Source organism: Lynx canadensis, chromosome A1 (assembly GCF_007474595.2).
Source record: "Lynx canadensis isolate LIC74 chromosome A1, mLynCan4.pri.v2, whole genome shotgun sequence".
NCBI classification, from domain to species: Eukaryota; Metazoa; Chordata; class Mammalia; order Carnivora; family Felidae; genus Lynx; species Lynx canadensis.
Genome location: NC_044303.2, coordinates 228,708,873 through 228,733,199, shown reverse-complemented (window position 1 = coordinate 228,733,199; position 24,327 = coordinate 228,708,873). Strand labels below are relative to the sequence as shown.

Genomic DNA, 24,327 nt, shown 5'->3' with positions numbered 1-24,327 from the left:
GAACTTGCCTCCACCCAAGAACCCTCCAAGAGAATCAGCCTTTTTCAATTGTCCCTTCCCAGGTGCCAGCACTGAGGTATTGCCAATCCTTCTGTGGCTGCATGGTTTCCAATCTGCTGCCCATTGTCCTCACCCGAGCAGTTTTTATTTTTCAAAATTCTGACCTTTTCCCACCATTTTGGGAAGCACGGTGGCTTTTTATTAATTACCTTCAGGTGAGGGTTACTATGGGTGGGAGGCAAAGGAAAGGAAAGAAATCGGCACTTGCCTCCTGAATTTCAAGATATACTTCTGGAATCCATGGCTGAAAGAATAATTGGAAGTAAAGGGTTTTTGAGTATTAAAATTGAGTTTCCTTAAGAACACAAAGGTTATGCCCAAAACGATAGATTTGGAAGACAGCATGCTGAAAGTGGAGTGACATTTTTTTCCTTCAGAGAAAATGATTCTGCAATTTGGGGGAGAGGAGGTGGAATAGCATTAGATCCCAATGGGAACCTCTGAGAAAGGAAGTCTGTGCCCAGGTAGGCTTGAGGGATCTAGGGCAGTGAGAACTTGGCCTCACTTTCTGGGGCCAGGTGGGAGGAGGAGGGGGGTCTGAGCTCCCCCGTGAGCATCTGAATGTTTTCCTGGGAGTAGCTCCAGAGGGCACCGATTGTCAGCTGACCTTGAGAGTCCCCATGATTGGGTGAGGAGAATACAACAGCAGAAGGCAGCAAGGTCATAGCAATGCCCGAAGTCCAGGCAGGAATGTCAAAGAGAGGGACAGGCATGGGACACCCTGTGGCACCCAGTGCCAGCATGAACCCATGATGACCAAGAACCATGTGCAACCTCCCTGTCCCCACCCTGTGCTATCACCAACACCTCTGGGAGCTTGGCTGCAACTTTCGGAAGAAGACAGGAGGGGAAAAGCACTCAAGTGATAAAGAAAATTTCCAGAGATCGCATTTTCCTTGAACCAGGATTAAACTTCTGCCGCGAGGAATGGGGAGATGGAGACAGAAATTACCCCCACAGAAAAATACAGAAAAGAAACGTTGTCAGCACACCTGATGACCTGTGAAATTTGGACCTATTTTTTTTTTCTTTTTGAGATACTGCACATATAATTAAAATTTTTAAGAAGAAACTTTTATTTTAAAATAGATTTAAACTTACAGAAAAGATAGTGCATAGTTCCTATACCCAACAGCCAATTTCCCTGTATTATTCCAATTAAATCAGTTTTGGTATGTCATTAACTAAAGTTCATATCTTATTCAACTTTTCTTAGTTTTTAACTAATATTCTTTTTTTTTTTTCTGGTTCCAAGATCCCATCACGAATACTATATTACATTTAGTTGTCATGTTTCCTTGGGTTCCTCTTGGCTGTGATGGTTTTTCTGACTCTTCTAATTTTTGATGACCTTGACAGTTTGGGTAAATACTGGTCAGGTAGTGTGTCGAATGCTCTTTGATTCAGATTTGTCTGATGCTTTTCTCATGCGTAGACTGGGGTTATGTATTCTTGGAAGGAAGACCACAGAGGTAAAGTGCCATTTTCATTACATCAGATCAAGGGCACATACGATCCACATGATTTATCGCTACTGATGTTAACCTTGATCACTGGCTAAATTAGCGTTTGTTAGGTTTCTCCATTGTAAAGTTACTCTCCCCTCTTTCCATGTTTTACTCTTAGGAAGCCAGTCACTATGTACCGACCATAGTTAAAGACAGGAGAGTTCTATTCCATCCCATTGAGGGCAGAGTATCTACATCAATGATTTGAAATACTTCATGGGAAAGTTGTCTTATTTTCTTCATTTATTTACTTATTTAAGCATTTATTTGGGTCAGTATGCAGCCATGGATACTTATTTTATACTTTGGGTTATAATCAAGTACTGTTTTATTTATTTTGTTGCTCAAAGTTTTCCAGTTTTGGCCATCGGAAACTCTTTCAGTTGGCTCCTGTGGCCCTTTGACAGACTCCTTCCTTGTTGTTCTCGATTTAAAAAAAAATTCTTTTTGACCTCTTCCTCACCTTCTGGCAGAACAAGATGCTCCAGGCTCATCTTGTATATTCCCTGCTGCAGTCCATTTCCCCAACGAGACCTCTTTTTTTTACTGGAGAATGGTGTTAAAAACAAGATCTGAGTGCCAGGTGTACTGCTTGTTCCTGGAGTGTTAATTTCTAAGTCCACTCCGCTGACACAGCAAGGAAATACATCATGCATAGACACATATCTGTAAATCTTTTTATATATCTGTATTAAGCTCATCATGGGTTCATACCGATGTCCCCAACTCTAACCCAGTATCACAAGACTCATTTAGCTTCCTCGTCTTGTTCACCTATAACCTCCCTCTCTGACAGTGTAAAACTTGGTGTCCACTACCCACCCTTCATTTAATTGTTCCTTTCCCGTATGCATTACAATGATTTCATCATCCGTGTTTTCTTTTTTTTAATCAATGTTCCTGACTCTCAGCATTGGATCCTTTAACTTCTGAAACCCATACGTTCTGCTCATTCCTCTCGTAGCCACGTCAAAAACGTTTTGTACTTGAATATCTGTCAAATTCTGGTGTGACACAGAACTCCCATAAAGCTGGGTGGGTGTCACCCATTCCTCATTTCCTTCGGTTTTCCCAGCTCTTACCACCTTTCCCATTCTCTACGTTTTGGTGGAATAAGGACAGGAGCTGTGAGTCTGGACTCGCATTCTACAGACGAGAAGACTTGTACCCCCAGGAGTTCAGACGTGCCCCACTCGCCTCTGGGACTGTTTCCATGCGCTCTGTTCATTCAACAACTATTATGGAGCCCGGTCTACGTGCCAATGCCAGCCCGGTGCCTGAGTCACCCGTTCCCGCGAGCGACGTCTGTAACACCCAGCTCAAGCGCTCGGAGGACGGTGCCGGCCGCAGGAAAGGTCCGCCCCCGCTGGTGGGAGCGTTCCTGCTCCTTCCAAAGGCTGGAGCTACCCGGGCGGAGGACTAGAAGCGCCGCTGAGCATTCACGCAGCCGCCCGCCGGCTCTCCGGGCGTCCGGCCGCCGGGCGCGGCCCCGCCCCTCCCGCCAGGCCCCGCCCACCCGCCGAGCCCACGCTCGGGCCCCTGACGATGTTCGCCGGAAATTCCCGAAGCCCCTCTTTTTTTTTTTCCTTCCTCTCCTTTCCCTGCTCTCCCTTTTCCTTTCACCCGGGTTCCCTCAGCCGTGATTTTCCCCCTCCCCCTCCTTCCTTCCCCATTTGAAATCAAGATGGAGGCTCGCGGTTGCCGCCGGCGCCCGTGATCCCGGAGCTCCTGCCGGCCACGGGCCCCCGCCCTTGCGACTGCGTGTCCCGCGCGGCGCGCGCTGCTGCCCGCGCTCCGGCCGGCGGCGCCGCCGAGGCCGTGGCTCCGCGTCCCCGCCCCGCGGCCGGCTCGCGGCTACCGGGCGGAGTCCTCGTCTATGTGGGCGCGCTCCCTTGGCGGAGCCGCCGCCGCCGCCGCCCGCTGCCGCCCCAGGGCTCTGCGTCCGCGCGCCGGGCGCGGGCAGCTGGGCGCTCGGCGCCGCCAGGCCCGGCGCGGAGCGGGCGGCACGCGGCGCTAGGGGCGCGGGGCCCGAGCCGGGCGCGGCCGCGGGCGCCGCCGCAGCCATGAGCGGCAGCAGCGGCGGCGCCGCCGCCCCCGCCGCGTCCTCCGGCCCCGCCGCCACGGCCAGCGCGGCGGGCTCGGGCTGCGGGGGCGGCGCGGGAGAGGGGGCCGAGGAGGCTGCCAAGGACCTGGCCGACATCGCGGCCTTCTTCCGATCCGGTGAGTGCAACTGCGGCGCTGCCCGCGCGCTCGGCCAAGCCCGCCGCGGAGGCGCGGTCCGCGAGTCCCGGCGCGCCCGGTGCTCGCCCGTTCGTAGGGCCCGGCGCGCTCTGGCCCGGGCTGCTGCACCCCCACGCCCGGTCTCCCGGACCTCCACCGGCGTGCCCCACTGCCCGCACCGCCCCGCGGGCCGCGGCTCGGCCCGGACGCCGCCGACTGGCCCTTCCCTGCGCCCGCCCCTCGTTCCGGGGTAAAATCTTCCCGTCCCCCGCCCCCGGTGGCCACCGCTCCACGGGTTGGGGCGCCGGCTCTTTGTCTCTTTTGCGGGAGGGCCGAGGAGTCGGCGGCGGGGACGGTGAGGGCGGAGGCCCCTGCCCCGGAGGCCGAGCGGACGGGGGTGGCGGGGCCGGACCCGGGAGAGCGGCTCTCATCTGGGCCGGTCTCTGTGGCCGATTTGTACCCGGCCCCTCCTCGACCCCATTAGCAGCCCGGTTTCTTTGCTCGGTCCTCCAGCCTGTCACCTCCCTGGCCGCTGCCTAGGCTTCTGTGAGACGGGGAAGCCATGGCACCCGCTGCCCAGGGAGGGGGGAGGTGGCCGAGCTGAAGCGCGGCGGGCCGGGAGGCGGGTGAGCCATTGTCTCCGGGGGCGGCCCGGGTGGGACATCTGGGAGCGCGGTGGCCCTGGGGGAGCCAGGCGCGCGGAGCACTGCCTGGGTGGCTTGGAGGTGGAGGCAGTGCCAGGTGGCCCGGTGTCTCTCCAGCGAGGAGGGGGTGCCCGTGGGAGAGGTGAGCTTGGCTGCAGTCCCGCGGGGAGGAGGTCTGGGGGGCGTGACAGGGCGTCCCCGGGACCCCCGCGGCGGCGCCCCCAGCCTGGGCCCAGATCCCGCGTGAGTCGGGACCGCGCCCCCGCGCCCCTCGTCCGCCCCCCCCTACCCCGCCCCAGTCCGGTCTGCTCGCGCGTCCGGGCGGCGGCGGAGGAGCGGGCGGCGGCGGAGGAGCGGGCGGCGGCGGCGATGGCCTCGGGGGCCCGAAGCCCGGAGCGCACGCCGATCGGGCGGGCGCGGGGCCGGGAGGATGCAGACTCCGCGCTGGAGAACAGAGAAGGGCGGGCCAGGTCTGCGGCCGGGCCCGGCGGGCGGAGGGCGTGTGCTGGGTGCTGGTGAGGACGGCGGGGCTGGGACGTCTGGGGAGCGGCCTATGATGGGGCGCGCGCTGGTGGCCGGCGGTTCACGTTTCTTCCAGGCCTCTTTCAAATTCGGTATTCGGGGTCGCCAGAAGCAGTTTGCAGCGGGAGGGCGATGGTCGGAGGTAGAAGTTAGTGCCAGTAGATGCCTGGTGTAGCACGGTCTTTCCCTCGTTTTCTTGATCTTTGCCAAGCGGGGTTATTTTTGAGTCGTTTTAACAGATTGGATATGGCTGGGACTGACATACACCGACTCTACAGTGTCAGCTTGGGGTTAATATACTTCCTAGTGCTCTCTCTCTCTCCGCGTGAGGTCCTTGCAGAAAGCAAAGGTTTAGGAAAACATGAACTCCTTCAAATGAAAGCTCCCCCTCCCCCTTTTGGGGGGGGGGGGTGCAACTAGCTAGCCGGATTGAGCAGCCTCCTTTTACCTCCTAATAGCAGAACTGGGACGTCTTCCCTTCATGCCCTGAAGCTAAAGTCTAGCCTGTCTTTTTTCTGTTTCTACCACCTGTCACGGAATAATAGATTCTGTGCGGAATTCAGCTTCTCTCTGTTAGAAAGGCTCCTGTGCCCTGGAGATGGAATTTTTGGTGCTTGTGAGACCAGACTTTCTTACATCTTTATTATGCACAGTAGAGAAATTACTTCTTTTGCTAAGAAGAGCCCAAAAGACATTAGGGTGGACTGAATGCCCACAGAAAACTTGCTCCCTGTCAGTGTAGCTCTTCCCAGGATTTATCTGGGGAGATAAGTCTGTTGGTGGCCATGCCTACACCTGTGCTTGCGTCCGTGCCCGGACTCTTGTCCATGTAAAGTTTCGGGCAAAATCAGGCAATGCTTTCACTGGTTTGTTCCTTTCTTCCAGCCTCCAAAATGATTTGACAAACCATCCTTTTAGTTGTTTGATCTGGAATCAGGAGCCAGAGCAGATTTTAAGTAGCAGCAGTTGCACTGTCCCATCCCAGGGGAAGTCTGGAACATCTTTTTAAAGTGCTTTTCCCTCCTTTGGGCAGCTCTGAATCCCTGACCTAGATCTTGGCTGCAGCATCTAGGACAGTGATGTCTAGCAGAGGGTAGAGAGGGCCCATTCAGTTGAATTTGTGGGGGGTGGGGTGGGGGGTTTGGACCTGTCAGGACAGATCAAGCAGGACTGTGGGTAGGGACCTCACCTGGTAGAGTGGCTCAGACGGGGGTGGGTGGGGGGCTCCGTGTCTGCTTTGATTGAATATGGATGACTGAATGGAGAGGCCAAGTCCATCAGTAAAATCTGACATTCTTTTCTAAGATGGAGAAACACAGGAAAAAGGTTCTCATTGACTGCGGTGGACAGATTAGGGTGTGAACATTTTTCCAAAAAGAGCCTGGTAGTTAAAATTGCCAACGTGTCCTAGACAAAGCATTTCTGTTGGTTGCCTTTCATTTCTCAGCCCTGGAACTGTTTGCTTGGCTACCTTATTCTCTTTCCTTTTTATCCTTTCTCTGTCCTGCATTAAATTTTAACTTTGTAGTCATGGATTGAAAACTAGTAACCATGGTTGGATGAAAGGAGAAAGACTTCAGCTTAACAGGACTTTTTAGACAATTAGAGCAGTTCGGGAATAAAATCAGCTGCCATGTGATTTCTCTGTTACTGGAAGTGCTCAGCAGGGGCACCGCCACCTGCCAAGCTTCAGAGTTGGGTGCTGCGGTTAGGACTCTTGCACTTGGTGGGGGGAGATGGCTCAGAGGTGCTGGGGTCAGGGCGCTTGCACTTGGTGGGGGGGGATGGCTCAGGGGCTGCTTCCCTCTCGGATTCTGTGGTTCCCTCTGAGCCCTCAGCACCTGATGGTTATTCTCCACTTTTCTTTGGAGAGCTCATGGCTTCAGAGCAGTGATTGCCCTTTCCCCCTGCTTTGTGTCACCCAGTGTCCACCTCTGTCAAGGGGTTACCTCATATGTTGCCATTTCATTCCCCACTCAGGTCCTTGGCACAGAGACTTCCCATCCATTTTGACCATCCCGACTCTCCTTTTTTTGTAAACCTGGCACCAGCAGGCAGGTCAATTAGTGTTAAATTGGATTGAGCGGAAATATGTGGTGATGCTGTGTTAGAGGGCAGCTGAGATTTTCCACAGGTGTTAGTGAATTTCTAACTTTTCTCCTTCACACAGACCTCAGTTCTAGGAAAGATAAAGCAGATTTCAAAAGGAAAAAAAAAGGGGGGGGGGCGCGGTTGGATCACAGATGTGAGCTAGTCCAGTTTCTTTATTTTACAGAAAGGGAATCAGGCTTCTAGGGAGGTCAAGTGACTTGCTCAGAGTGTAATTCTGGTAGGGGTGGGGTCAGGGCCAGAAAGTGCGCCCCCGACTCTGGTACACTCTTTCTTGGAGGCCTCTCATGGCCAGGACTTTGCTTACATTAGTTCTCAAGCCCCCTGGGACCAATCACTTTTATTGCCAATCTATTTTGGGGCTGTATTCTTGTGGCAATAAATCATTCTTTCAGAGCTCTCTATTTAACCTTGCAAGAGTGTGTGTGTGTGTGTGTGGGGGGGTACTTACATAAATGCATTATTTTTAACCTGCCTGGCATGTTTTAGGTTGGCATTAGATGAATGTGCAGAGAATAAAGGTTGTGGTTATTCTGAAGCGTCGCAGCCCATCGTGTTGGGTTTCTTTCATTAGATCTTATTCTGAACTCCTGGCTGCAGCCCTTCTTTCCAACAGAACATATGAAGAAAATTGAGTCTGTTACTTAGTGACGGAGCAGTATGCATATCTTTCTGTGTTTCGATATGATGATTTCCTCATGGAGCATTCAGGGATGCTTTTCTTCATATTTATGCTGCTGACACCACATAAGTGGAGGCCTCAAGCTGGCCACACTACATCTGTGTATATTTAGAAGTCTGGCAGCTTTGGTCTCTGTGAGCACTAATAATAATTATTGTATTACGAATTCAGTCCTTGTTACCTTCAATATTTTGAAAAAAGGAGTCGAAGAAAATGTTATTTGAGAATGTCAGTTTCTCCTTTTTTGGTGGCATTCAGGTTCAGTTTTAGAGGAAAGCAAAGAGATAGCTAAAAATAATGCCATAAGTGACTTTCAAGAAATCAAAGCACGGTAAAACAATCATTGAAAGAAACTTCTCATTGAGACCTTGTAAATTGACTTATTGACACAGGATATTGTATTTTTCCCTTTGTGGTTTAGCCATCCAAGATTCAAATGAAGCCATTTTAATGATTTAAATGATTAAGCAAGATATAAATGACACAAGTGGTTCTGTTCAAAGTGAAGCCTGTGATTTAACTATGTTCCTCAAATGTATATTAAAAATAAGTGATTAGGGGTGCCTGGGTGGTTCATTCGGTTAAGCATCCGACTTCGGCTCAGGTCATGATCTCGGGGTTTGTGAGTTCGAGCCCTGTGTCGGGCTCTGTGCTGACAGCTCAGAGCCTGGAACCTGCTTCGGATTCTGTGTCTCCCTCTCTCTCTCTGCCCCTCCTCTGCTCATGCTCTGTCGCTGTCTCTCAAAAATGAATAAACGTTAAGAAAAAAAAAGTGATTAGGATGGTCTTTCTAGACTTTTGAAATGTTATGATAAATTTGGGATTTGTTTCTAACTGAAAGTGCAAGGTGCGTTTGAAGCTGTCATAATGTAAGTCAGCTGGATCTGGTATTTATTTTAAGTTTATTTACTTGATTCCTGTACTGAGAAAATAAAATTTTATCTGACATCCTTGGCGGAATTCCAGAGAAAAGTCAAATTCTTAATCAATAGCCACACTTTACTGCCTAGTAAAAATCACTTCTGTTGATAGGGATGAATTGTGTTTTACTATAAAAAGCAGTCTTAACAACCCCCTTCATTCCTCCTCAATTTTATAATGAATTGGTTTTTATTTCCTTAAGTGCGTTGTCTTGACAAATTTCAGTAGTGCCACTGGCGGGAACAGCAGCTACTCCGTGGACAGAGAAGAAATGGGTTGGAGGGAGATTCGCGGTGCATTTTGGTGGAAGGTGGTGGCTTGCCCTGATGTCCGTCTCATCCCTTCCTCTCCCAAGCGTTCATCTGAGTGGACTTGGGTGAGCTGCCAGCAGTGACTGTGTTATTTGTCTTGTGGATGGAGAGTGCCATCTTTTATAACTTCTCCTTGCTTCTCAGCCGCATTGAAGCTGATGGCAGGCAGGGATCTGGATGGGCCCACGGTTGGAGAGAGGGGCAGGCGGGATTAGATAGCGCGACAGAGTTCTCTGTCTCGTCCTACTCTAGATTCTGCGGATGAGCTGTTTAGCAGAGCGGTGGGCAAGGAAATGAGCATGTATGGGGAGTCTGCTCGGTGACCTTGGCACTTAGGAAGCCTGGCTGATCCCCCTGGGAGTTCCTGTCACAGCACCTCTTAACTGAGGGGAAAGGACCAAGAAGGAGAAAAGGAGGGAGGGACTGGGAACAGGGCCCTGCAAAGCATTGGTTTGCTGCTGCTGCTTTCCCCTCCTCCGCCTTCCTCTCCCCACCATCTCTGGGCCTCCTGTGGCCATAGTGGAGGTCTTGCCTCTTGGGACCTTTGCCTCCTCACTCACCACAGTGCCCAGCCCCTGCGAGACCCCGATTTCACTCCATCTCTGCCAGTTTATAAAGAGGAAAAGGAGATATCTGGCTAGAATTTCCAGTGTTGTCTCCCAACCTTTTGACATTATTAAGCCTTCCTTGCAGACATTCTTGTTCATGGGCACACATCTCTGCTGTGTAATGGTCAGCAAGTGCACAAGTACTCATTTTCACTTCTTCCTCATGGATGGGGACACGTAGTGTGCTTACTGAATAGTTTTGGTCTTAATTTCCTCCTTTTTGTTCCTCTCCATGTGAGGAAGCCCCTGGAAACCCAAATTACTAACCACCTGCTCTCTGGGAAAGGTTACGTGTCCAGGGCAGAAGGGCAGGTGTGTGCAGACTTTTCCAAGCATGTGGCAGATTGTTAAGCTGGGGAAAGGGTGTAGCTTCTGTTTTGTTTTGTTTTGTTTTGTTTTTTTTCCTGTGACTCTGTAATATTTGGTCTAATGCCAGATGTGCTGTGGAAATAAAGAACTTCATTTTGGTGATAAATATACTTGACTTTTAGATTACTGACTGTTTTAATTAGCCACATGTCTACTCTTGTCTGGTTGGTGAGGAATGTGGAGAAATCTGCAGAGCAAATCTTGTATTTTGGAAGCATTACTCTATTTGGGCTTTGTCATAAATTAGTACCTTTTAGCGGTTACACTGACAGAGAAAGCGTAATGAAGACGTTATCGAAGTAAAGAATAGATTCTAGGTCTAGGGTACTTTGGGTTAGTGGTGTTCATGTGAGTTAATCAGGCTGATTTTCTTACAGTCTGTGGTCCTGTTAGGGACAGTGATGAATTGCACTTGGCTTTTCTTTAGGAGGGGTTTCTGCAGAGTCCTGGCAGTTCTGCGAACCCTCTGCTCTTTCTCTGCAGTTCCAGAAGAGAAGTACGTGGTCTGCTGCTGTTACCGTCCTGCTGCTGGGAAGGGTTGGGGGCCCTTTGCAGTCTGATGTTGCCATTAGCATTAAAACATTGTAGGTGTGAACAGATCAACTGTGGTGCACCCCACTCGGTTAATGCTGCGTAAAGGAAGGCAGTCTCATGTTGAATGATTCCACTTCTGTGACATTCTCAAACAGACAGGACAGTGAGAGAACAGATCGGTTGATTGCCAGGCGTTAGGGTTTGGAAGGTCATGACTACAGAGGGTCAGCATGAGGGGCATTTTGGGGGATGATGGAACTGTTTTGTATCTTGGCTGTGTTGCTGATTATATTATATATATAATCATATATATGATTATACATAGACCTGCACCCCCCGCCCCCCATTAGTTTTGTTGTATGTTAATTTAAACCATTAAAAAAAAAAAGGCTGATAACAAACTGGGAGTAAACATTTCATTACAAATCAAAGAATTCTATACCTGTAAGAAAAAAGGGGCTTCCACAAGTCAGTAAGACAATCCATAAGGAAAACAGGCAAACCGATCATTCAGAGAAGTCCCACAAATAAATGCCAGCTCCACTAGTAATCAAGGAAATGTAAATAGTTTTAAAACAATGAGATAGCAACAAAACCCAAATCCAATTAAGTTATTTCTCTAGTTAAGCTAGAGCAAAACTGAGTTCATTCCAAAAGATTTCCTATTGATTTGAAAGGTAACAGCAGTCCCCCAGACTGCCTTGACCAGTGGGACCAAACTTGTGTAATTACTAGGGAAACTTCAAAGGTAGTTATGAGGAAATAAATATCCTTTTCTTGGGTTCTGCAAGAAGCGTTAACTTGGGGAATCCATATGGCATGTAAGTCAAGTCTGCTGACTTAAGCCCTATCTTTAGATATGAACAGTCACCATTTTTCCTGCTTCAAATTTACCCACTCTGGTGAGTTTTTGTCGCTGTCCAGATAGAAGAGTAGTAAATGTGGGATGGTCTGTACTGTCTCAGTATTCCTGGTGTTACAGAAGGAATTTCCAGGGATAAGTTTCATTTGGGGCAGAGGGTGTTATTCCCACATTTGTTTCTGTGTGAGGCCATTAGCCCTCTGTTCTTGGGCCTTCTCAGGTAGAACTGACTTTGCTGCAGTATTGATGATTGATGAATGCATTTATAAAGCGTTAGTCCCCGCATTTAAGATTCATAACCACAAAATAAAGCTATTCTTGAACTTGGGAAAAACACAATTCAAATTTGAAAGTATAATCCTTGAATAATTTTAGATAGGGTTTTTTGGTATCTTCTTTTTTTTTCGTGTCTATGTATGTATGTATAGATCTTGGAAAACACCTCACTTTGGGATTCTGTGGAACGGTGGTCTCAAAGCAAGAAGGAACATAGGAATATATCAGAGACTGATATTTGAAATCTATTTTTTTAAAATGTTTATTTTTGAGAGAGAGAGAGAGCTTGAGCAGGGGAGGGTGAGAGAGAGAGATGGGGACAGCAGATCTGAAGCAGGCTCTGTGCTGACAGCAGAGAGCCTGATGCAGAGCCCCATTTGGGGCTCAAACCCGCAAAGTGAACTGTGAGGTCATGACCTGACCCAATGTCTGCTGCTCAACCGACTGAGCCCCCCGGGACATCCCTGAAATCTATTTTAAAAGAACCCATGTCCCCTAGTATATGCGAAGTCACGTGTATGAATGACACGTGTGCTCTAGGGCAAAGTGTTTTAATTTTAATTTGCAAATTATGCATGTGAAATGTTTGTAAGAAGTTGTTTTCCATTGTTTATTCCTTGTACTTCCTTGTCTGACATTGATCCACCTTTCAAGGATTCCTTCTTTACTGCCAGCTGTTGTGGAACATCACCTCTGCAAACCTATGGGAGGGCACTCCTGGCTTATTCAGATTCTGAAAGTTTTACGTTTTCTTCCTTGCATTTACTTAGTCCTTGTTCTGCATGACAGATATGCTAGGATCTACAGGGGAAAAAAATGTGCACGTATGTATATGTATATACATATATATATATATACACATGTATATATATGTGTGTATATATATATATATATATATATATATATATATATATATATTAGTTTTTGGATAACTTTATTAGTTTGGTAAAGGCCCCAAAGTCTAATTCTTCTATTATTTGTTCTGAAGTTACATACAGATACTGGGAAACAATACTTTGACCGGAATGTTATTATAAATATTTCTAATTAGTCTCATGTAATGAAGTCTGTGCAGTTTAAATTACTTAATATTTTGGCATCCAAATAACTGGAATAAATTCCTCATTAGCCTGATACTAAACAAATAGATGTTTCTTGTTTGAAACTATGAGAAGTTATCTCCAGCCCTCAACGCCCTTTTCAGTACCGCAGTGATGACAGCTGGCGTGCCAGGGACGACCACTGACTGAAAGACCAGATTGCACAGAGCCACGATGTATTTCACACATGACTTTTAGCGTTATTTCACCTCCATCTCAGTGCTGTTGCACTTGTCCTCATATGTCTTGGGTTCAGGAGCCTTGAGAACTGATACTAATTTGATGGTTTCCAGGCCATACATTTTTTTTTTTCATGTGGCAGTTGAGTTCACTTGTCCCCTGATGGGTTGGTTGCCTCTGCTCTCACAGGGGAGGGGCTTTGTGACAGAGTCCTTGATTTCAGCATTTTGTTAGCTGGTCTGTGTATGTGTTTCTTTCTCAATATTTAACTGTAGTGCCCGAGAACACACTTTGCAGGGTTCGTTGCCAGGCATTTCTCTCCTTCCTCATGGCATTGTGTGCAGTCCCGTCTCACCGAAGGGACCAGCCTGTAGGTGAGATGGCACCTGTCTCCTGAACCAAACTGCTGCAAACCTTTGACTGTAAACCTGATGCAGGCTTGAGGTGAGATCACTGTAAATTTCCTCTGACAACCTCCTTGGGGATCTGGGGCTGTATTTTGGGAAACGAGGAAGATGGCAGACGGGAAACAGCCGCTGCCTCTCCCGTGCTGTCCTTGCCCTTGCTGGAATCTAAATCTTCAGCAGCAGCTGCCGGAGTCGTGTGGGAGGCCAGGACCTCCAGGCATAGGGGGTCAGATAGAACCTTTGGAATTATGCTTCAGAGGAGAGTAGAGTAAGTGCATCCACAAAGCAGTAACTTCCTTGGAAGCTCACAGGATGATACTTAAAATACCATCTTTATTTTCCCCCCCAAATACTGTTAATGCCAATGCTGTCCTTTGAGGAAACCTGGTGAAGTCTTGGTGTTAACTGTTTTCTCTACCGCCATCTGAGTTTCTTGTTTTTGAAGTTTATTTATTTATTTATTTTGCGAGACAACGAGCAGGAGAGAGAGAGGGAGGGAGGGAGGGAGGGAGGGAGGGAGGATGAGTGGGGAAGGGCCCCAAGTCACATCCCCCCTGCCAGCAGGTGCTGGCTTCTGTGTCAGTGTGAACACCTCAGCCTCTGGTGAGGTGGAATGAATGACCCCAGTTTGCGCTGCTGGTGAGGGCCTGGGCTGGAATTGACGCCCAGGGCTGCCAGACCACAAAGCCCTCCGGGACGGAGGGAGTGGAGAGGGCCCTCACTCTGTACAGCTTCCCATAGGATCCTGTGTTGTAATTTTCAGATCTTTAAAATTGAATACGTATATTCTTGTGTGTTGAGGATCGAAGCTATAATTTACAAGTCACACATCAAGCAGAGTTGAGTGAAAGATTCCAGGATATAGCAGACGTTTTTGTTTTCACGTTGGTCTGGGCCCTGTAATTTAGCTTCTGTGCCGGTCCTCTTCTCACCTAATTAAAACCGATGTTCCTTTTTACATAAATAATCCTAGCAACCTAGCTCTTCATTTGAGGCGTGTTGGCTGCGTGAGTTTTGCTCTGCCGGCTCTCCCCTGTCTCAGGGGATCCTTGGGAGGGATCCTGGTGGTGGGGGAGAAAGGCTGGTCCTTTGGCTCCCTGGCTGTGTGGACTTGCCCCCAAGGGCTGGGTGGGAGGCCTCCCCTGTGGTGGCTGTCGGGTCGGGGTTGGCGGAGGGAAGTGTGAGAAGGGCGGGGAGCGGCCGGCAGCTTGCTGTGTCTGACACATTATAAGGATTACTGGGTCTTCCTTTCTGAGGACGGGGGACTGGGGCGGGGCCATGCTCAGCTGCTCTTCTGGGGACAATTTTATAAGGTGGGTGTGGTGCTCCTGGTTCTCTCCGTATAGCTATTTGGTTGCAGCCTCTCATTTTTTTTTTGCTGTTATTCGTGGAAACGTGCGTGTGGATGATGATGGGGTCCTGGGGAACAGGATTGTTTTCCACCGTCCTTTGAGCGCGGTGTGTTGTAGATTTTTCCACCCGTGGGGTGCATTTTTGTCTGTGACACTTCACCTGTCCCTGTCCCTACTGTGGCCTGGTCCTCTGGGATGCTGGTCAGGTTCATGCCCGCAGGGACTCCCGGCGGCCTTTCCACACTGGAACCACGTTCTGTCTCTGTGTGGGTCTCAGTAACTGCACGGCTCCCTTAGAGTTTTCGTATTTCAGTCAGGGGATGATGGAAACGCTGCTGTTGTGAGTGTAGACATTACATAACCTGGAGGTGTATCTGTGCTCTGGAAATCCACATTTTTGTTTCCTCCTGGTTTGCTCAAAGACTTTCCAAGGGTTTCAAGTTTTTCCGTTTTTATTTAATTCTTGTTTTTAAAAAATTTCTAGAACTAAAAGAATAGGACTAGCCTGCTGTTTAATGTGAGATTATGGGTTACTTTTGACATGGCCGTTATAGTTTGTCTTTGATTTTTATTTTTAAATTTTTTTTTTCAACGTTTATTTATTTTTGGGACAGAGAGAAACAGAGCATGAATGGGGGAGGGGCAGAGAGAGAGGGAGACGCAGAATCGGAAACAGGCTCCAGGCTCTGAGCCATCAGCCCAGAGCCCGACGCGGGGCTCGAACTCACGGACCGCGAGATCGTGACCTGGCTGAAGTCGGACGCTTAACCGACTGCGCCACCCAGGCGCCCCTGTCTTTGATTTTTAAACCAACGACAGGAGGTACCAAGCTCGAATCCATATCAACTCAATTGAAGTGAGATTTCACTGTGTTACTTTTGGCTTAGTTGGTTCATGTCTTCATTGCTGATTACGTGTAAAGTTTGTGGGGTTTATTTTTGGGGGTGGGGGCAGGTAGGTCTGTTTTGAGAAGCCAGAACTCATGTTCAAAGAGAAATAACTCAGATTCAGATTCCCTGTTTCTATTTCACCACACATGCGTGTGCACGATCTTCCCCTGCCCCTCTATGTGTGTGTGTGTTTATATGTATATAAAATTTGCATGGGATTTTGTTTCTGAACCATTTGAGAGTAAGTTTCAGAGTTGATGATGCCTTTACCTCTAAATGGTGGCTTGCTGTGTATTTTCTAAGAGCAGTGACATTCACTCACATGATGATCCATATCAGGACATTAATTTGATACAATGTTACTACCTAAATGTACTGACCTTAGTAAAATGTAACCAGCTGTTCCAGAAATGTCTTTTTTGGCAATTAAAAGTATTTGTGGTCCAGCATTCCATCCAGGACCACATACTACACTGAGTTGTTGTGTCTCCTAGGTTTTCTTTAATTTGGAACATTCCTCCAGTCTCTCTTGTTAGCCCTGTATTTCGAAGATTCCAGTCAGTTCTTTGGGTGACCGTTCCTGAGTGTGGGTGGTAGGATTCCTTGTGACTAGATCCAGGTTGTGCTTTTGTGGCAGAAGGTCCCAGAGCGCCTTGTCAGGGATGCAGCTGTCAGCAGCCCCACGTGGGGCATTGGTTCAGGTGGTGACTACCGGGTTTCTCCACTGTAGTGTTTCCTAACAGTTAATGTTTTGTGGCGAGATGATTTGAGACTATGTCAAATCCTGCTCCTTTCCTGACTTTCATTTGCTGGTTGTAGCATCTGTAGATGATTTTTGCTGGAATCAGTGGTTACTCGGATGGTTGTGAAATGGTGATTTTTCGAACTTCATTATTCCTTGTGTTTCCCTGACTTTCTGCGATAAGGAAGAGCTTTTCCTTCTGCCCTATTTATTTATTTATGTAAATATGTCCTCCTGGGGTCCTATTGTATACAATAGGTTATAATCCTTTGCTATCATTTTTTCGTTTGATGCTCAAATTTTCCAAGATTTGGCCAGTGGGAGTCCTTTCAGACTGGCCTCTTTATCTTTTGTGACTTGTCACTATCATTTTCTGAGCTCTTTGCTATTTTCTGACACAATAAGATGTTCCAGGCTTGTGTTGTACTTTTCTTACTGCAGTCGTGTAATCAGCCGCTTCTCCAAGACACCCTGGTTCATTTTAGTAGAGAAATGGTATTTAGAAACACAGTCTGGGCCTAAGTGTGTTCATTGGAACAGGGGTGTCATTATTGCGTCTAGAACCAGTCAGAGGACAGGGCTAGGAAGCGTTTGTGTATACACACGCGTATATAATGTCACAGATGCACACATGTCACTATCTCTTTCTGCATCTGTCTGTCTAAAGTAACCATGAGTGGGGGCGCCTGGGTGGCTCAGTTAGTTCTCAACTCTTGATTTCGGCTCAGGTCATGATCTCATGGTTCATGCGTTCAAGTCTCGCACGGGGGCTGGCGCGGACAGCAAGGAGCCTGCTTGGGATTCTCTGTCTCTTTCTATCTGCCCCTCCCCATGCACGCTCTGTCTCCAAAATAAAATAAGTAAACAATTTTAAAAAATTAGAAAAAATAGAATAACAACCATGAGTTTATACTCACTCCTTCAATTCCAGTCCAGAGCCACAGGGTGCATTTAATCTTCCCTTTCCCAAATTTGCAATTCCCTTCTTGAACACTGAAGGCTCCCCTTAACCCTCATGATCTTTACTGACTTGCTCAATCCAAGAATAGGCGGAAAGTAGTTTCAAATTCTAGCCGACACCACTGCGATAAGCGAACCTACATCTTCAAGTTTAAACTGTTCAAATCGGCAGTTCGTGGTCAGCTTTTCAGCTCAGGGCTTTGTCAGTTAATCATCCAAAGAAAACAGATGAAGTCATGCGCTGGAACTCCCCAGAGGCATGTTTAAGAAAAGAGCTGCCAGACTCCATCAACGGCTCACTTTCTGGTGATGTTGAAGCACAAAATTGAAAAATAAGGAGTTGCCAAATAAGAAAGGGAGATTAATTTCTGGTAAGTACAGTTTATGAAGATGACACCTGTTATGGGAAAGACAGTTTATCATCTTCCTCTCGGTACTAATTGCCCAAATGGAGGAAAAAGAGAAAGGAAAGCGTTGAGATGCAGAGTGGGTGGTGAGAGGGCCATGGGCCCTCCATGGGTGGGGTCCTTTCTCAGGAATCCACGAGTCCCCTGATTGGGGAAGGAGCGGAGTTCCTATGTTGGAGGAAGTCATGAGTCAGGACTTGGGAGACTGTTGCTTGCTGCCCTTCATTAAGTGTTTCTTCTTGGAAACCACCTGCATGAATTTAATGTGGCAGCAACGTGGTTTCTACTTCAGTGCGGGGTTTCCGGGAAGTGCGGGGTTTCGGGAAGTGCGTTTGCGTGTACTCAGTTCTAGAAATTGTGGAACGGCGAGTGCAGATCTTATGTTACAGGCAAAGTATTTGCTGTTTGGTGTTTTCCAACATTAAAATGACAGAACATAGGGCCTTGATTTTGGGAGATAGTCTTGATTTCCTACATTGTGTTCTGTATTTCCTATAAATGTCCTCATGCGTATTTGATCTTGTTCTGGAAAATTTGGCCTCTGTACTTGTAGAAGTTCTACAACTAGACATTTTAGCAAGAAAGAAGAATCATAATTTGCTTACTAATATTTTATGCTTTTTTTTTTTTTTAATAGGCTTCATGCCCAGTGTTGGGCCTGAACTCCCAACCCTGAGATCAGATGTTGAGTGCTCCATCAACTGAGCCAGCCAGACACCCCAGGAAAGGCTTTTGATATTTAGAAAATTTGGAGAATAAAAGGTCATGCCTAGGGAGAGTGGGAATGACTGCTAATGGGTCAGGCAATCTGGAGAAAGTCTTGGGTGATGAAGATGTTCTGAAATTAGGTAGTGGCTATGGTTGCACAACATTGAATGTACTAAAAACCACTGAATGGTATACTTTACATTTTTTATTTTAACGTTTTATTTATTGAGAGAGCACAGGCGAGGGAGGAGCAGAGAGGGAGAGACCGAGGATCCAAAGTGGGCTCTGAGCTGACAGCAGAGAGCCTGATGCAGGGTTGAAACTCACAAACTGTGAGATCATGGCCTGAGCCAAAGTCCATGCTTAACTGACTGAGCCACTCAGGTGCTGTGAATGGTATACTTTATTTATTAAAAAAAATTTTTTTTAGGGGCGCCTGGGTGGCGCAGTTGGTTAAGCGTCCGACTTCAGCCAAGTCACGATCTCGCGGTCCATGAGTTCGAGCCCCGCATCAGGCTCTGGGCTGATGGCTCAGAGCCTGGAGCCTGTTTCCGATTCTGTGTCTCCCTCTCTCTCTGCCCCTCCCCCATTCATGCTCTGTCTCTCTCTGTCCCAAAAATAAATAAACGTTGAAAAAAAAAAATTAAAAAAAATAAATAAATTTTTTTTAATGTTTATTTATTCTTAGCAAGCGAGCACGAACAGGGGAGGGGCAGAGAGAGGGAGACACAGAATCTGAAGCAGGCTCCAGGCTCTGAGCTGTCAGCACAGAGCCTGACATGGGGCTTGAACTCATGAACTGTGAGGTCCTGCTCTGAGCTGAAGTCGGTCGCTTAACCGACTGAGCCACCTATGTGCCCCATGAATGGTATACTTTAACAGGGTGAATTTTGTAGTACGTAAGTTATATATTAACAGAAGAAGAAAAAAGGTCATGGCTAAATTGGTAACACATTTCATATTCTTAAACAGCTTCATTTATTGAGTGCTTACTGTGCACCATCTATTTAATTTTCCTAGTCCCCTGCAAGGTACATAGTGAAGTGACATCCATTTGATACCTGAGGAAGGGAGCTCGGAGAGGTTTTTTTTAACTTGCCGCAGATCAGGTAGCTCCTAGGGACAGACGTGAGGATGCCAAGTGCATAGTGACCTTCTTTCAAAAGTGGGTATCTGGGTGACCTCAGGGTCAGCCTGCTGATGGTTTCCCCTGCTCTGCTGTGCACATCACACTGAGGCCTTTGACACCATTAGGGAGCTTCCTACTTCCTTTTTTTTTGGTGTCAGGGAGGGAAAGCAATGAAGTGACTCCTTTGAAAGAGAGTAGTATTATGGGTAAGATCTGATGGGGTTCAGTTATGATTTGATGGTATATTTGGTAATTTCTTAGAAAACTTTGGATTAACTATCTCGGTGAAAGCTTTAGAGGGTTTCAGTCAAAGAGGACAGGACACCTTTTGCTTGGGTGGGTGTTGTGGGATAGTGGAAGGCACACCTGAAATAGTTCAAGCTGATGGTACTTTAGTCTTTCTAATAAACACTCTGGGGAGGTTGCAGGGAGAGACAATGTCTTTGCAGTAGAACTTGCAGGCAGGGTGCTCTTGCTAGTGTGAGTTCTGTATTCGTGAACACTGGCATCCGTTCTGCTCACTCGCATACACGACTGAGACGTGGAGTACGTGTTAGACTCTAAGACAGAAACTATGAATTTGCATAAAATCACATATGCTCTGCTGTAATTTTCATTGTGCCTGTTTTAGAATCGAGATGACACTTCATGCAGAGTATTTTAGCTTCCACTTAGGAGACTTCTCAGAAAGGAAAAACTTGTGGGGCTTTGAAATTACTTTAGGGGATGGTCCCTGAAAGAAACAAACCATGAAGACTTTTTTTTTTTTTTTTTAAGGAGGGCTCATTGGTCACCAAGTTTCCAAATGTAGAGAAGATATGAGAAAACAACCCCCAACTCATTTCTCCCCACCCCTGAGCCACTGAAGACTTCCATTCTTTTTAGCATTTTGAAGCCTCTCCCCTTGATTATATACATTAAAAACACATAAAGCACACTGGGGTTTGGTCTGTTGTGTGGCATGCCTGCGAAAGGACCAGAGGTCTGGCAGAACAAGAGCCTTCCTGCTGGGCGGTGACCTTTTTATGGTGTTTGGTCTGTCATCTTTGTTTCTCAGTCTTAAATGCCTAACTCAGAATTACTTAGCACTTGAAGTGGCTTTCATCTTCAAAGGACTTTATGGGCATTATTCAGTATACATGGGACTGTGTCATGAATGAGCTGTTTATCCCTGAGCACATCAACATGCCAGGTGCCATACAGCTGGAGAAGACAGAAATAATACTCTGGCCAGTGGGAGTTTATATTCTAAAGAGGCAAGATGATTAGGCAGATTCCCTCTTTTGGCCTCTTTTAAAGATGTGCTGGGGAATAATGTAGAAATTAAAATCGTAAGAGGTGATCAACTCGCTCACGTCTACCTAATTGGAATCGCTCTCAAGGTGAAAATGAAATCCGAGATGCTCCTTAAAAGGCATAGAATATTAGGTCTCATTTATTGCACATTCTCGATGGATGTGGTATTTTCCTGTGTCACAGATGAGGGTTTTAGTAAAGACTAGGGAAGAACCATTCTCTGTTCTCCATGACCTACACTCTTCTTTTTCTTTGCTGGTCTAGAAAGGGTGCTTTGTGACCAAGTCCTTGTGTGAGTCATGGACACGCATTTCTGAGTTTCAGACCTCGTCACACCATCCGGGCTAGCTGGGCCAGCCTCGGGAGAAGCTTCTGGTCGGTGTGGCCCTATCAGCCTCTGTGAGCCCCGTGCTCCCCTCCCCCATTCTGTGTCTGTGGTCTGCCACCTGTTTTTGTATTGGGTGTTCCCTCTTCTTTTTGGCTGTCTTAACTGACTCAACTGAGGCCTCACTTACTTTGGGAAATGGCACTTGTCCATCCTCTTCTGGCCTCACGCTGGCTGTCCGTGCTGGCAGGGCACCTGGTGTGGACAGCGCTCTGCTTCAGGTTTTGTTGGGATGGGGTTAGTCCTTTTGAGTATGAGCTGCTGGGCTGCCAGCACAGGGCACCGCAGATGCTTGTGATTTACACCTGTGGTTCTTCAACTGGACTACGTCAGAATTGCCTGAAAAGTTCTTTTTTTAAAGTTAAAAAAATTATTTTTTTTTTTTAGTAATCTTTACACCCAGCATGGGACTTGAACCGATAACCCTGAGGTCGAGGGTTGCATGCTCTTCCTCCTGAGCCAGCTAAGTGCCCCACCTGGAAAGTTTCTTTAAATTATAGAATCCCTAGCGATTCTGATGGAGTAGTTCTAGAATAGAGCCCTGGAATCTGGACTTTGGATGTGCCTTACCGGTAATTCAGGTGCACAACGGTGTGGGAACCACTTCTGTTATGGCAAGGCACACGAATTGGTTGTGGGTTATCGGGCCATGGCCAGTTCTGTGTAAGGTGTGATGTGTGCAGTTTACAGAATCATCTCATTTACATATCTGGAGATAACGGAGAAAGTTGAGTGTAGCTCATTTGTGACAGGAACAGCCTTCCTGAAGGAGAAGATCCTGGTTCATTGAGGAGCTCGCTGACCAGTCTTCCTTTCTGCTATACGAGCAGACTAAAGGCATAATTGGCGCTCCAAACTTGAATTTGAAGCTACTTGTTGCCATAGAGATGTTGTGTAGTGTTGAAGGAGATTAGAGAAATCACATCGTAAATTATCAGAACAGATGGCTTGTAATCTAACACTCTTCTAGCCCATATTCTTTGTACTGACACTTGAGAACATTTTAAAATATCGGTTTTTACTTTGTTCTTACACCTGTAAAAATGGCAGACTTCATACCGAGGTTTAAAATGGGTGTTACATATGTCACACACAGTACCCAGTGGCAGCAATGTGAGGTGGGGAAAATATTTGAAGCATGGTAGGAGTGTCCTCTCTACTTGTGCTTTAGGGACCCATTTGTAATTTGCTTTTTTTTTTTTTTTTTTCCAGTTCCAGTTCCAGATTTCATACTCTCCCTTATTATTTTGACAGTACCAGTCAGGGATAATTTTTATCTCCTGGCTTTGATGGAAATTGAGTCGTCGTCTAGGAGCTTTGCTCACAAAGGAATATTACAAGACCGTATAGATTCAGACAACATATTCACTTCCAAGGTGTCTTATTTTATGATGATGAAAAGCGTATTTTCTGTAAGAGTTTTTCTGAAATTTGTTTTCTCATTTCCTGTTTCAGTCTGTGGACTGACGCGCAACTGTTAAAGACCGTAGGACGATTCTGGACATAGGATAATTCTGGATGATTGTTGAGGACAGTTATTCTGTGTCTCTTGTGGGGAAACGCAGCTCGACTGCCATTCTGGTGCGCACACACATGCGCACGCACACACACACAGTGGCTTAACATTTACATTGTGCATGTGGGCAGAGTGGATGTATACGTAAACGGCTTCAAATTAAGGAAGGATTAATGATAACCCTGTGAGTGTAGTTTAAAGACTCAGTAAAACTTACCTTGTTTTTTAGGTTCTTGTAGTTACACGTATGTTAACATAATTTTTAGATTTCTTTATTCTCACATTCTTAAAGTATTCAGGAATCTTAACAGGCTGTCCCTACATACATTTTCATGAGTCTCATTTTCATGCGCCGTACTTTAATAGTAACTTGCAAAGGAGATTAACAAGTTAGTTTTCCAGCTTCCAGACTATTCCTGAATTGCTTGTGTGTAAGTGTGTGTTTTAAACTGAGTCCAGACGTTAACAGTCCAGGACACTTCTCCTTGAACTTTTCTCTGCCTGAGCGTTTCTTCACCAGCCTGTGCCACTTGTACTGATGGCAGTTTCTGATGCCACCCAGCAGTGGAACAGGCAGGTCACCTGTGAACCCAGCTCCACTGGATGTAGTAATTCCTCCTTCAGGATGAATCATTCAGATGACTTAAATCCTTTGACACCCCTATGTCAGTGCTAGAAAATTAAAAAAAAAAAGTGTTCAGTAATTATATCAAAAGCATCAGAAAAACCATCTTATCAGAGGCCTTGGAGCCATGATAGGAGTGAGGAAAAAGCGTGATTAAGCCTTAATTTCTCTGATAAACATGGCACACCATTCAGCAAGGCTGGCTCACCCTCATGGGAATTATCCAGTGTATTGGCACTGGCCCGAGGGAATCGGGATGAAATTACCCAATTATCAAAATGTGTGGCTTGAGGGGAGGTTATTTGGCTCTGTAAAGCCACCTGCCATGGTGGTGAGGCCAGACTGACTGTGGAATCTGCCCGAGATACAATTTGCCTCAAGGGCAGAAAGGCTCCTGGTGTCAAAGCCCAGGATCTAGTTCTCCTGAGATTGCTTCAGAAGGGCTAGGACCATGACCTCCCAGCCAAATGGGTTTGGAGAGTCACTGGGTGGCTTTCCATGAACCTATTTCTCATTGGTAGGGTGGTCTACTCTTTTGTCTTTGGTCAGAGTTGGAGTGACTGACTCCTCTTCTGTCTCTCTCAGCTGACCTACTGGTGTTGGTGTGATTGTCCTTTTCCTCTTAATGATCTTCTAAAATTATTCCCTTGTCCGTTGCGTCTGCAGGAGGAATTTCCTCTTAGGAGTGTGTGAGTGGTTAATTCAAATTCAGCTTTTCACATATAGGCCCATGCCCTAAAGTGTCACTGCCATTTTGCCCATTGAATTGTTTATTAAATGTACTAAGGGCACGAGAGGCCCCGAAACTATGAGCAAGAAAATAGGGCCTTTTCCTTAGGCCCTTGGATGTGCAGTGTTTGTGGAGTTAGCCATCTCTCAGTCAAGGAAGGACACTCTCAAGGAAAACAGATGAATGAACGCAATACCCCCCTAAACTTCCCAGTAGCTGTATTTTTATTTTATTCTTCCTGTTGACCATCCATCTTTCTTTCTGAGGCTCTGTG

The 24,327-nt window shown here is 47.0% G+C and overlaps 1 protein-coding gene across 1 annotated transcript in view; it reads left to right on the top strand.

Moving 5' to 3' along the window:
* The first annotated feature begins 3,631 nt into the window (after positions 1–3,631).
* TRIO (trio Rho guanine nucleotide exchange factor) overlaps positions 3,632–24,327 on the top strand; it is a 354,997-nt gene continuing 334,301 nt past the window's right edge. The window contains exon 1 of the mRNA XM_030332423.1: positions 3,632–3,788. Coding sequence (XP_030188283.1) covers positions 3,632–3,788 — 157 coding nt within the window. The remainder of the gene's footprint in view (positions 3,789–24,327) is intronic.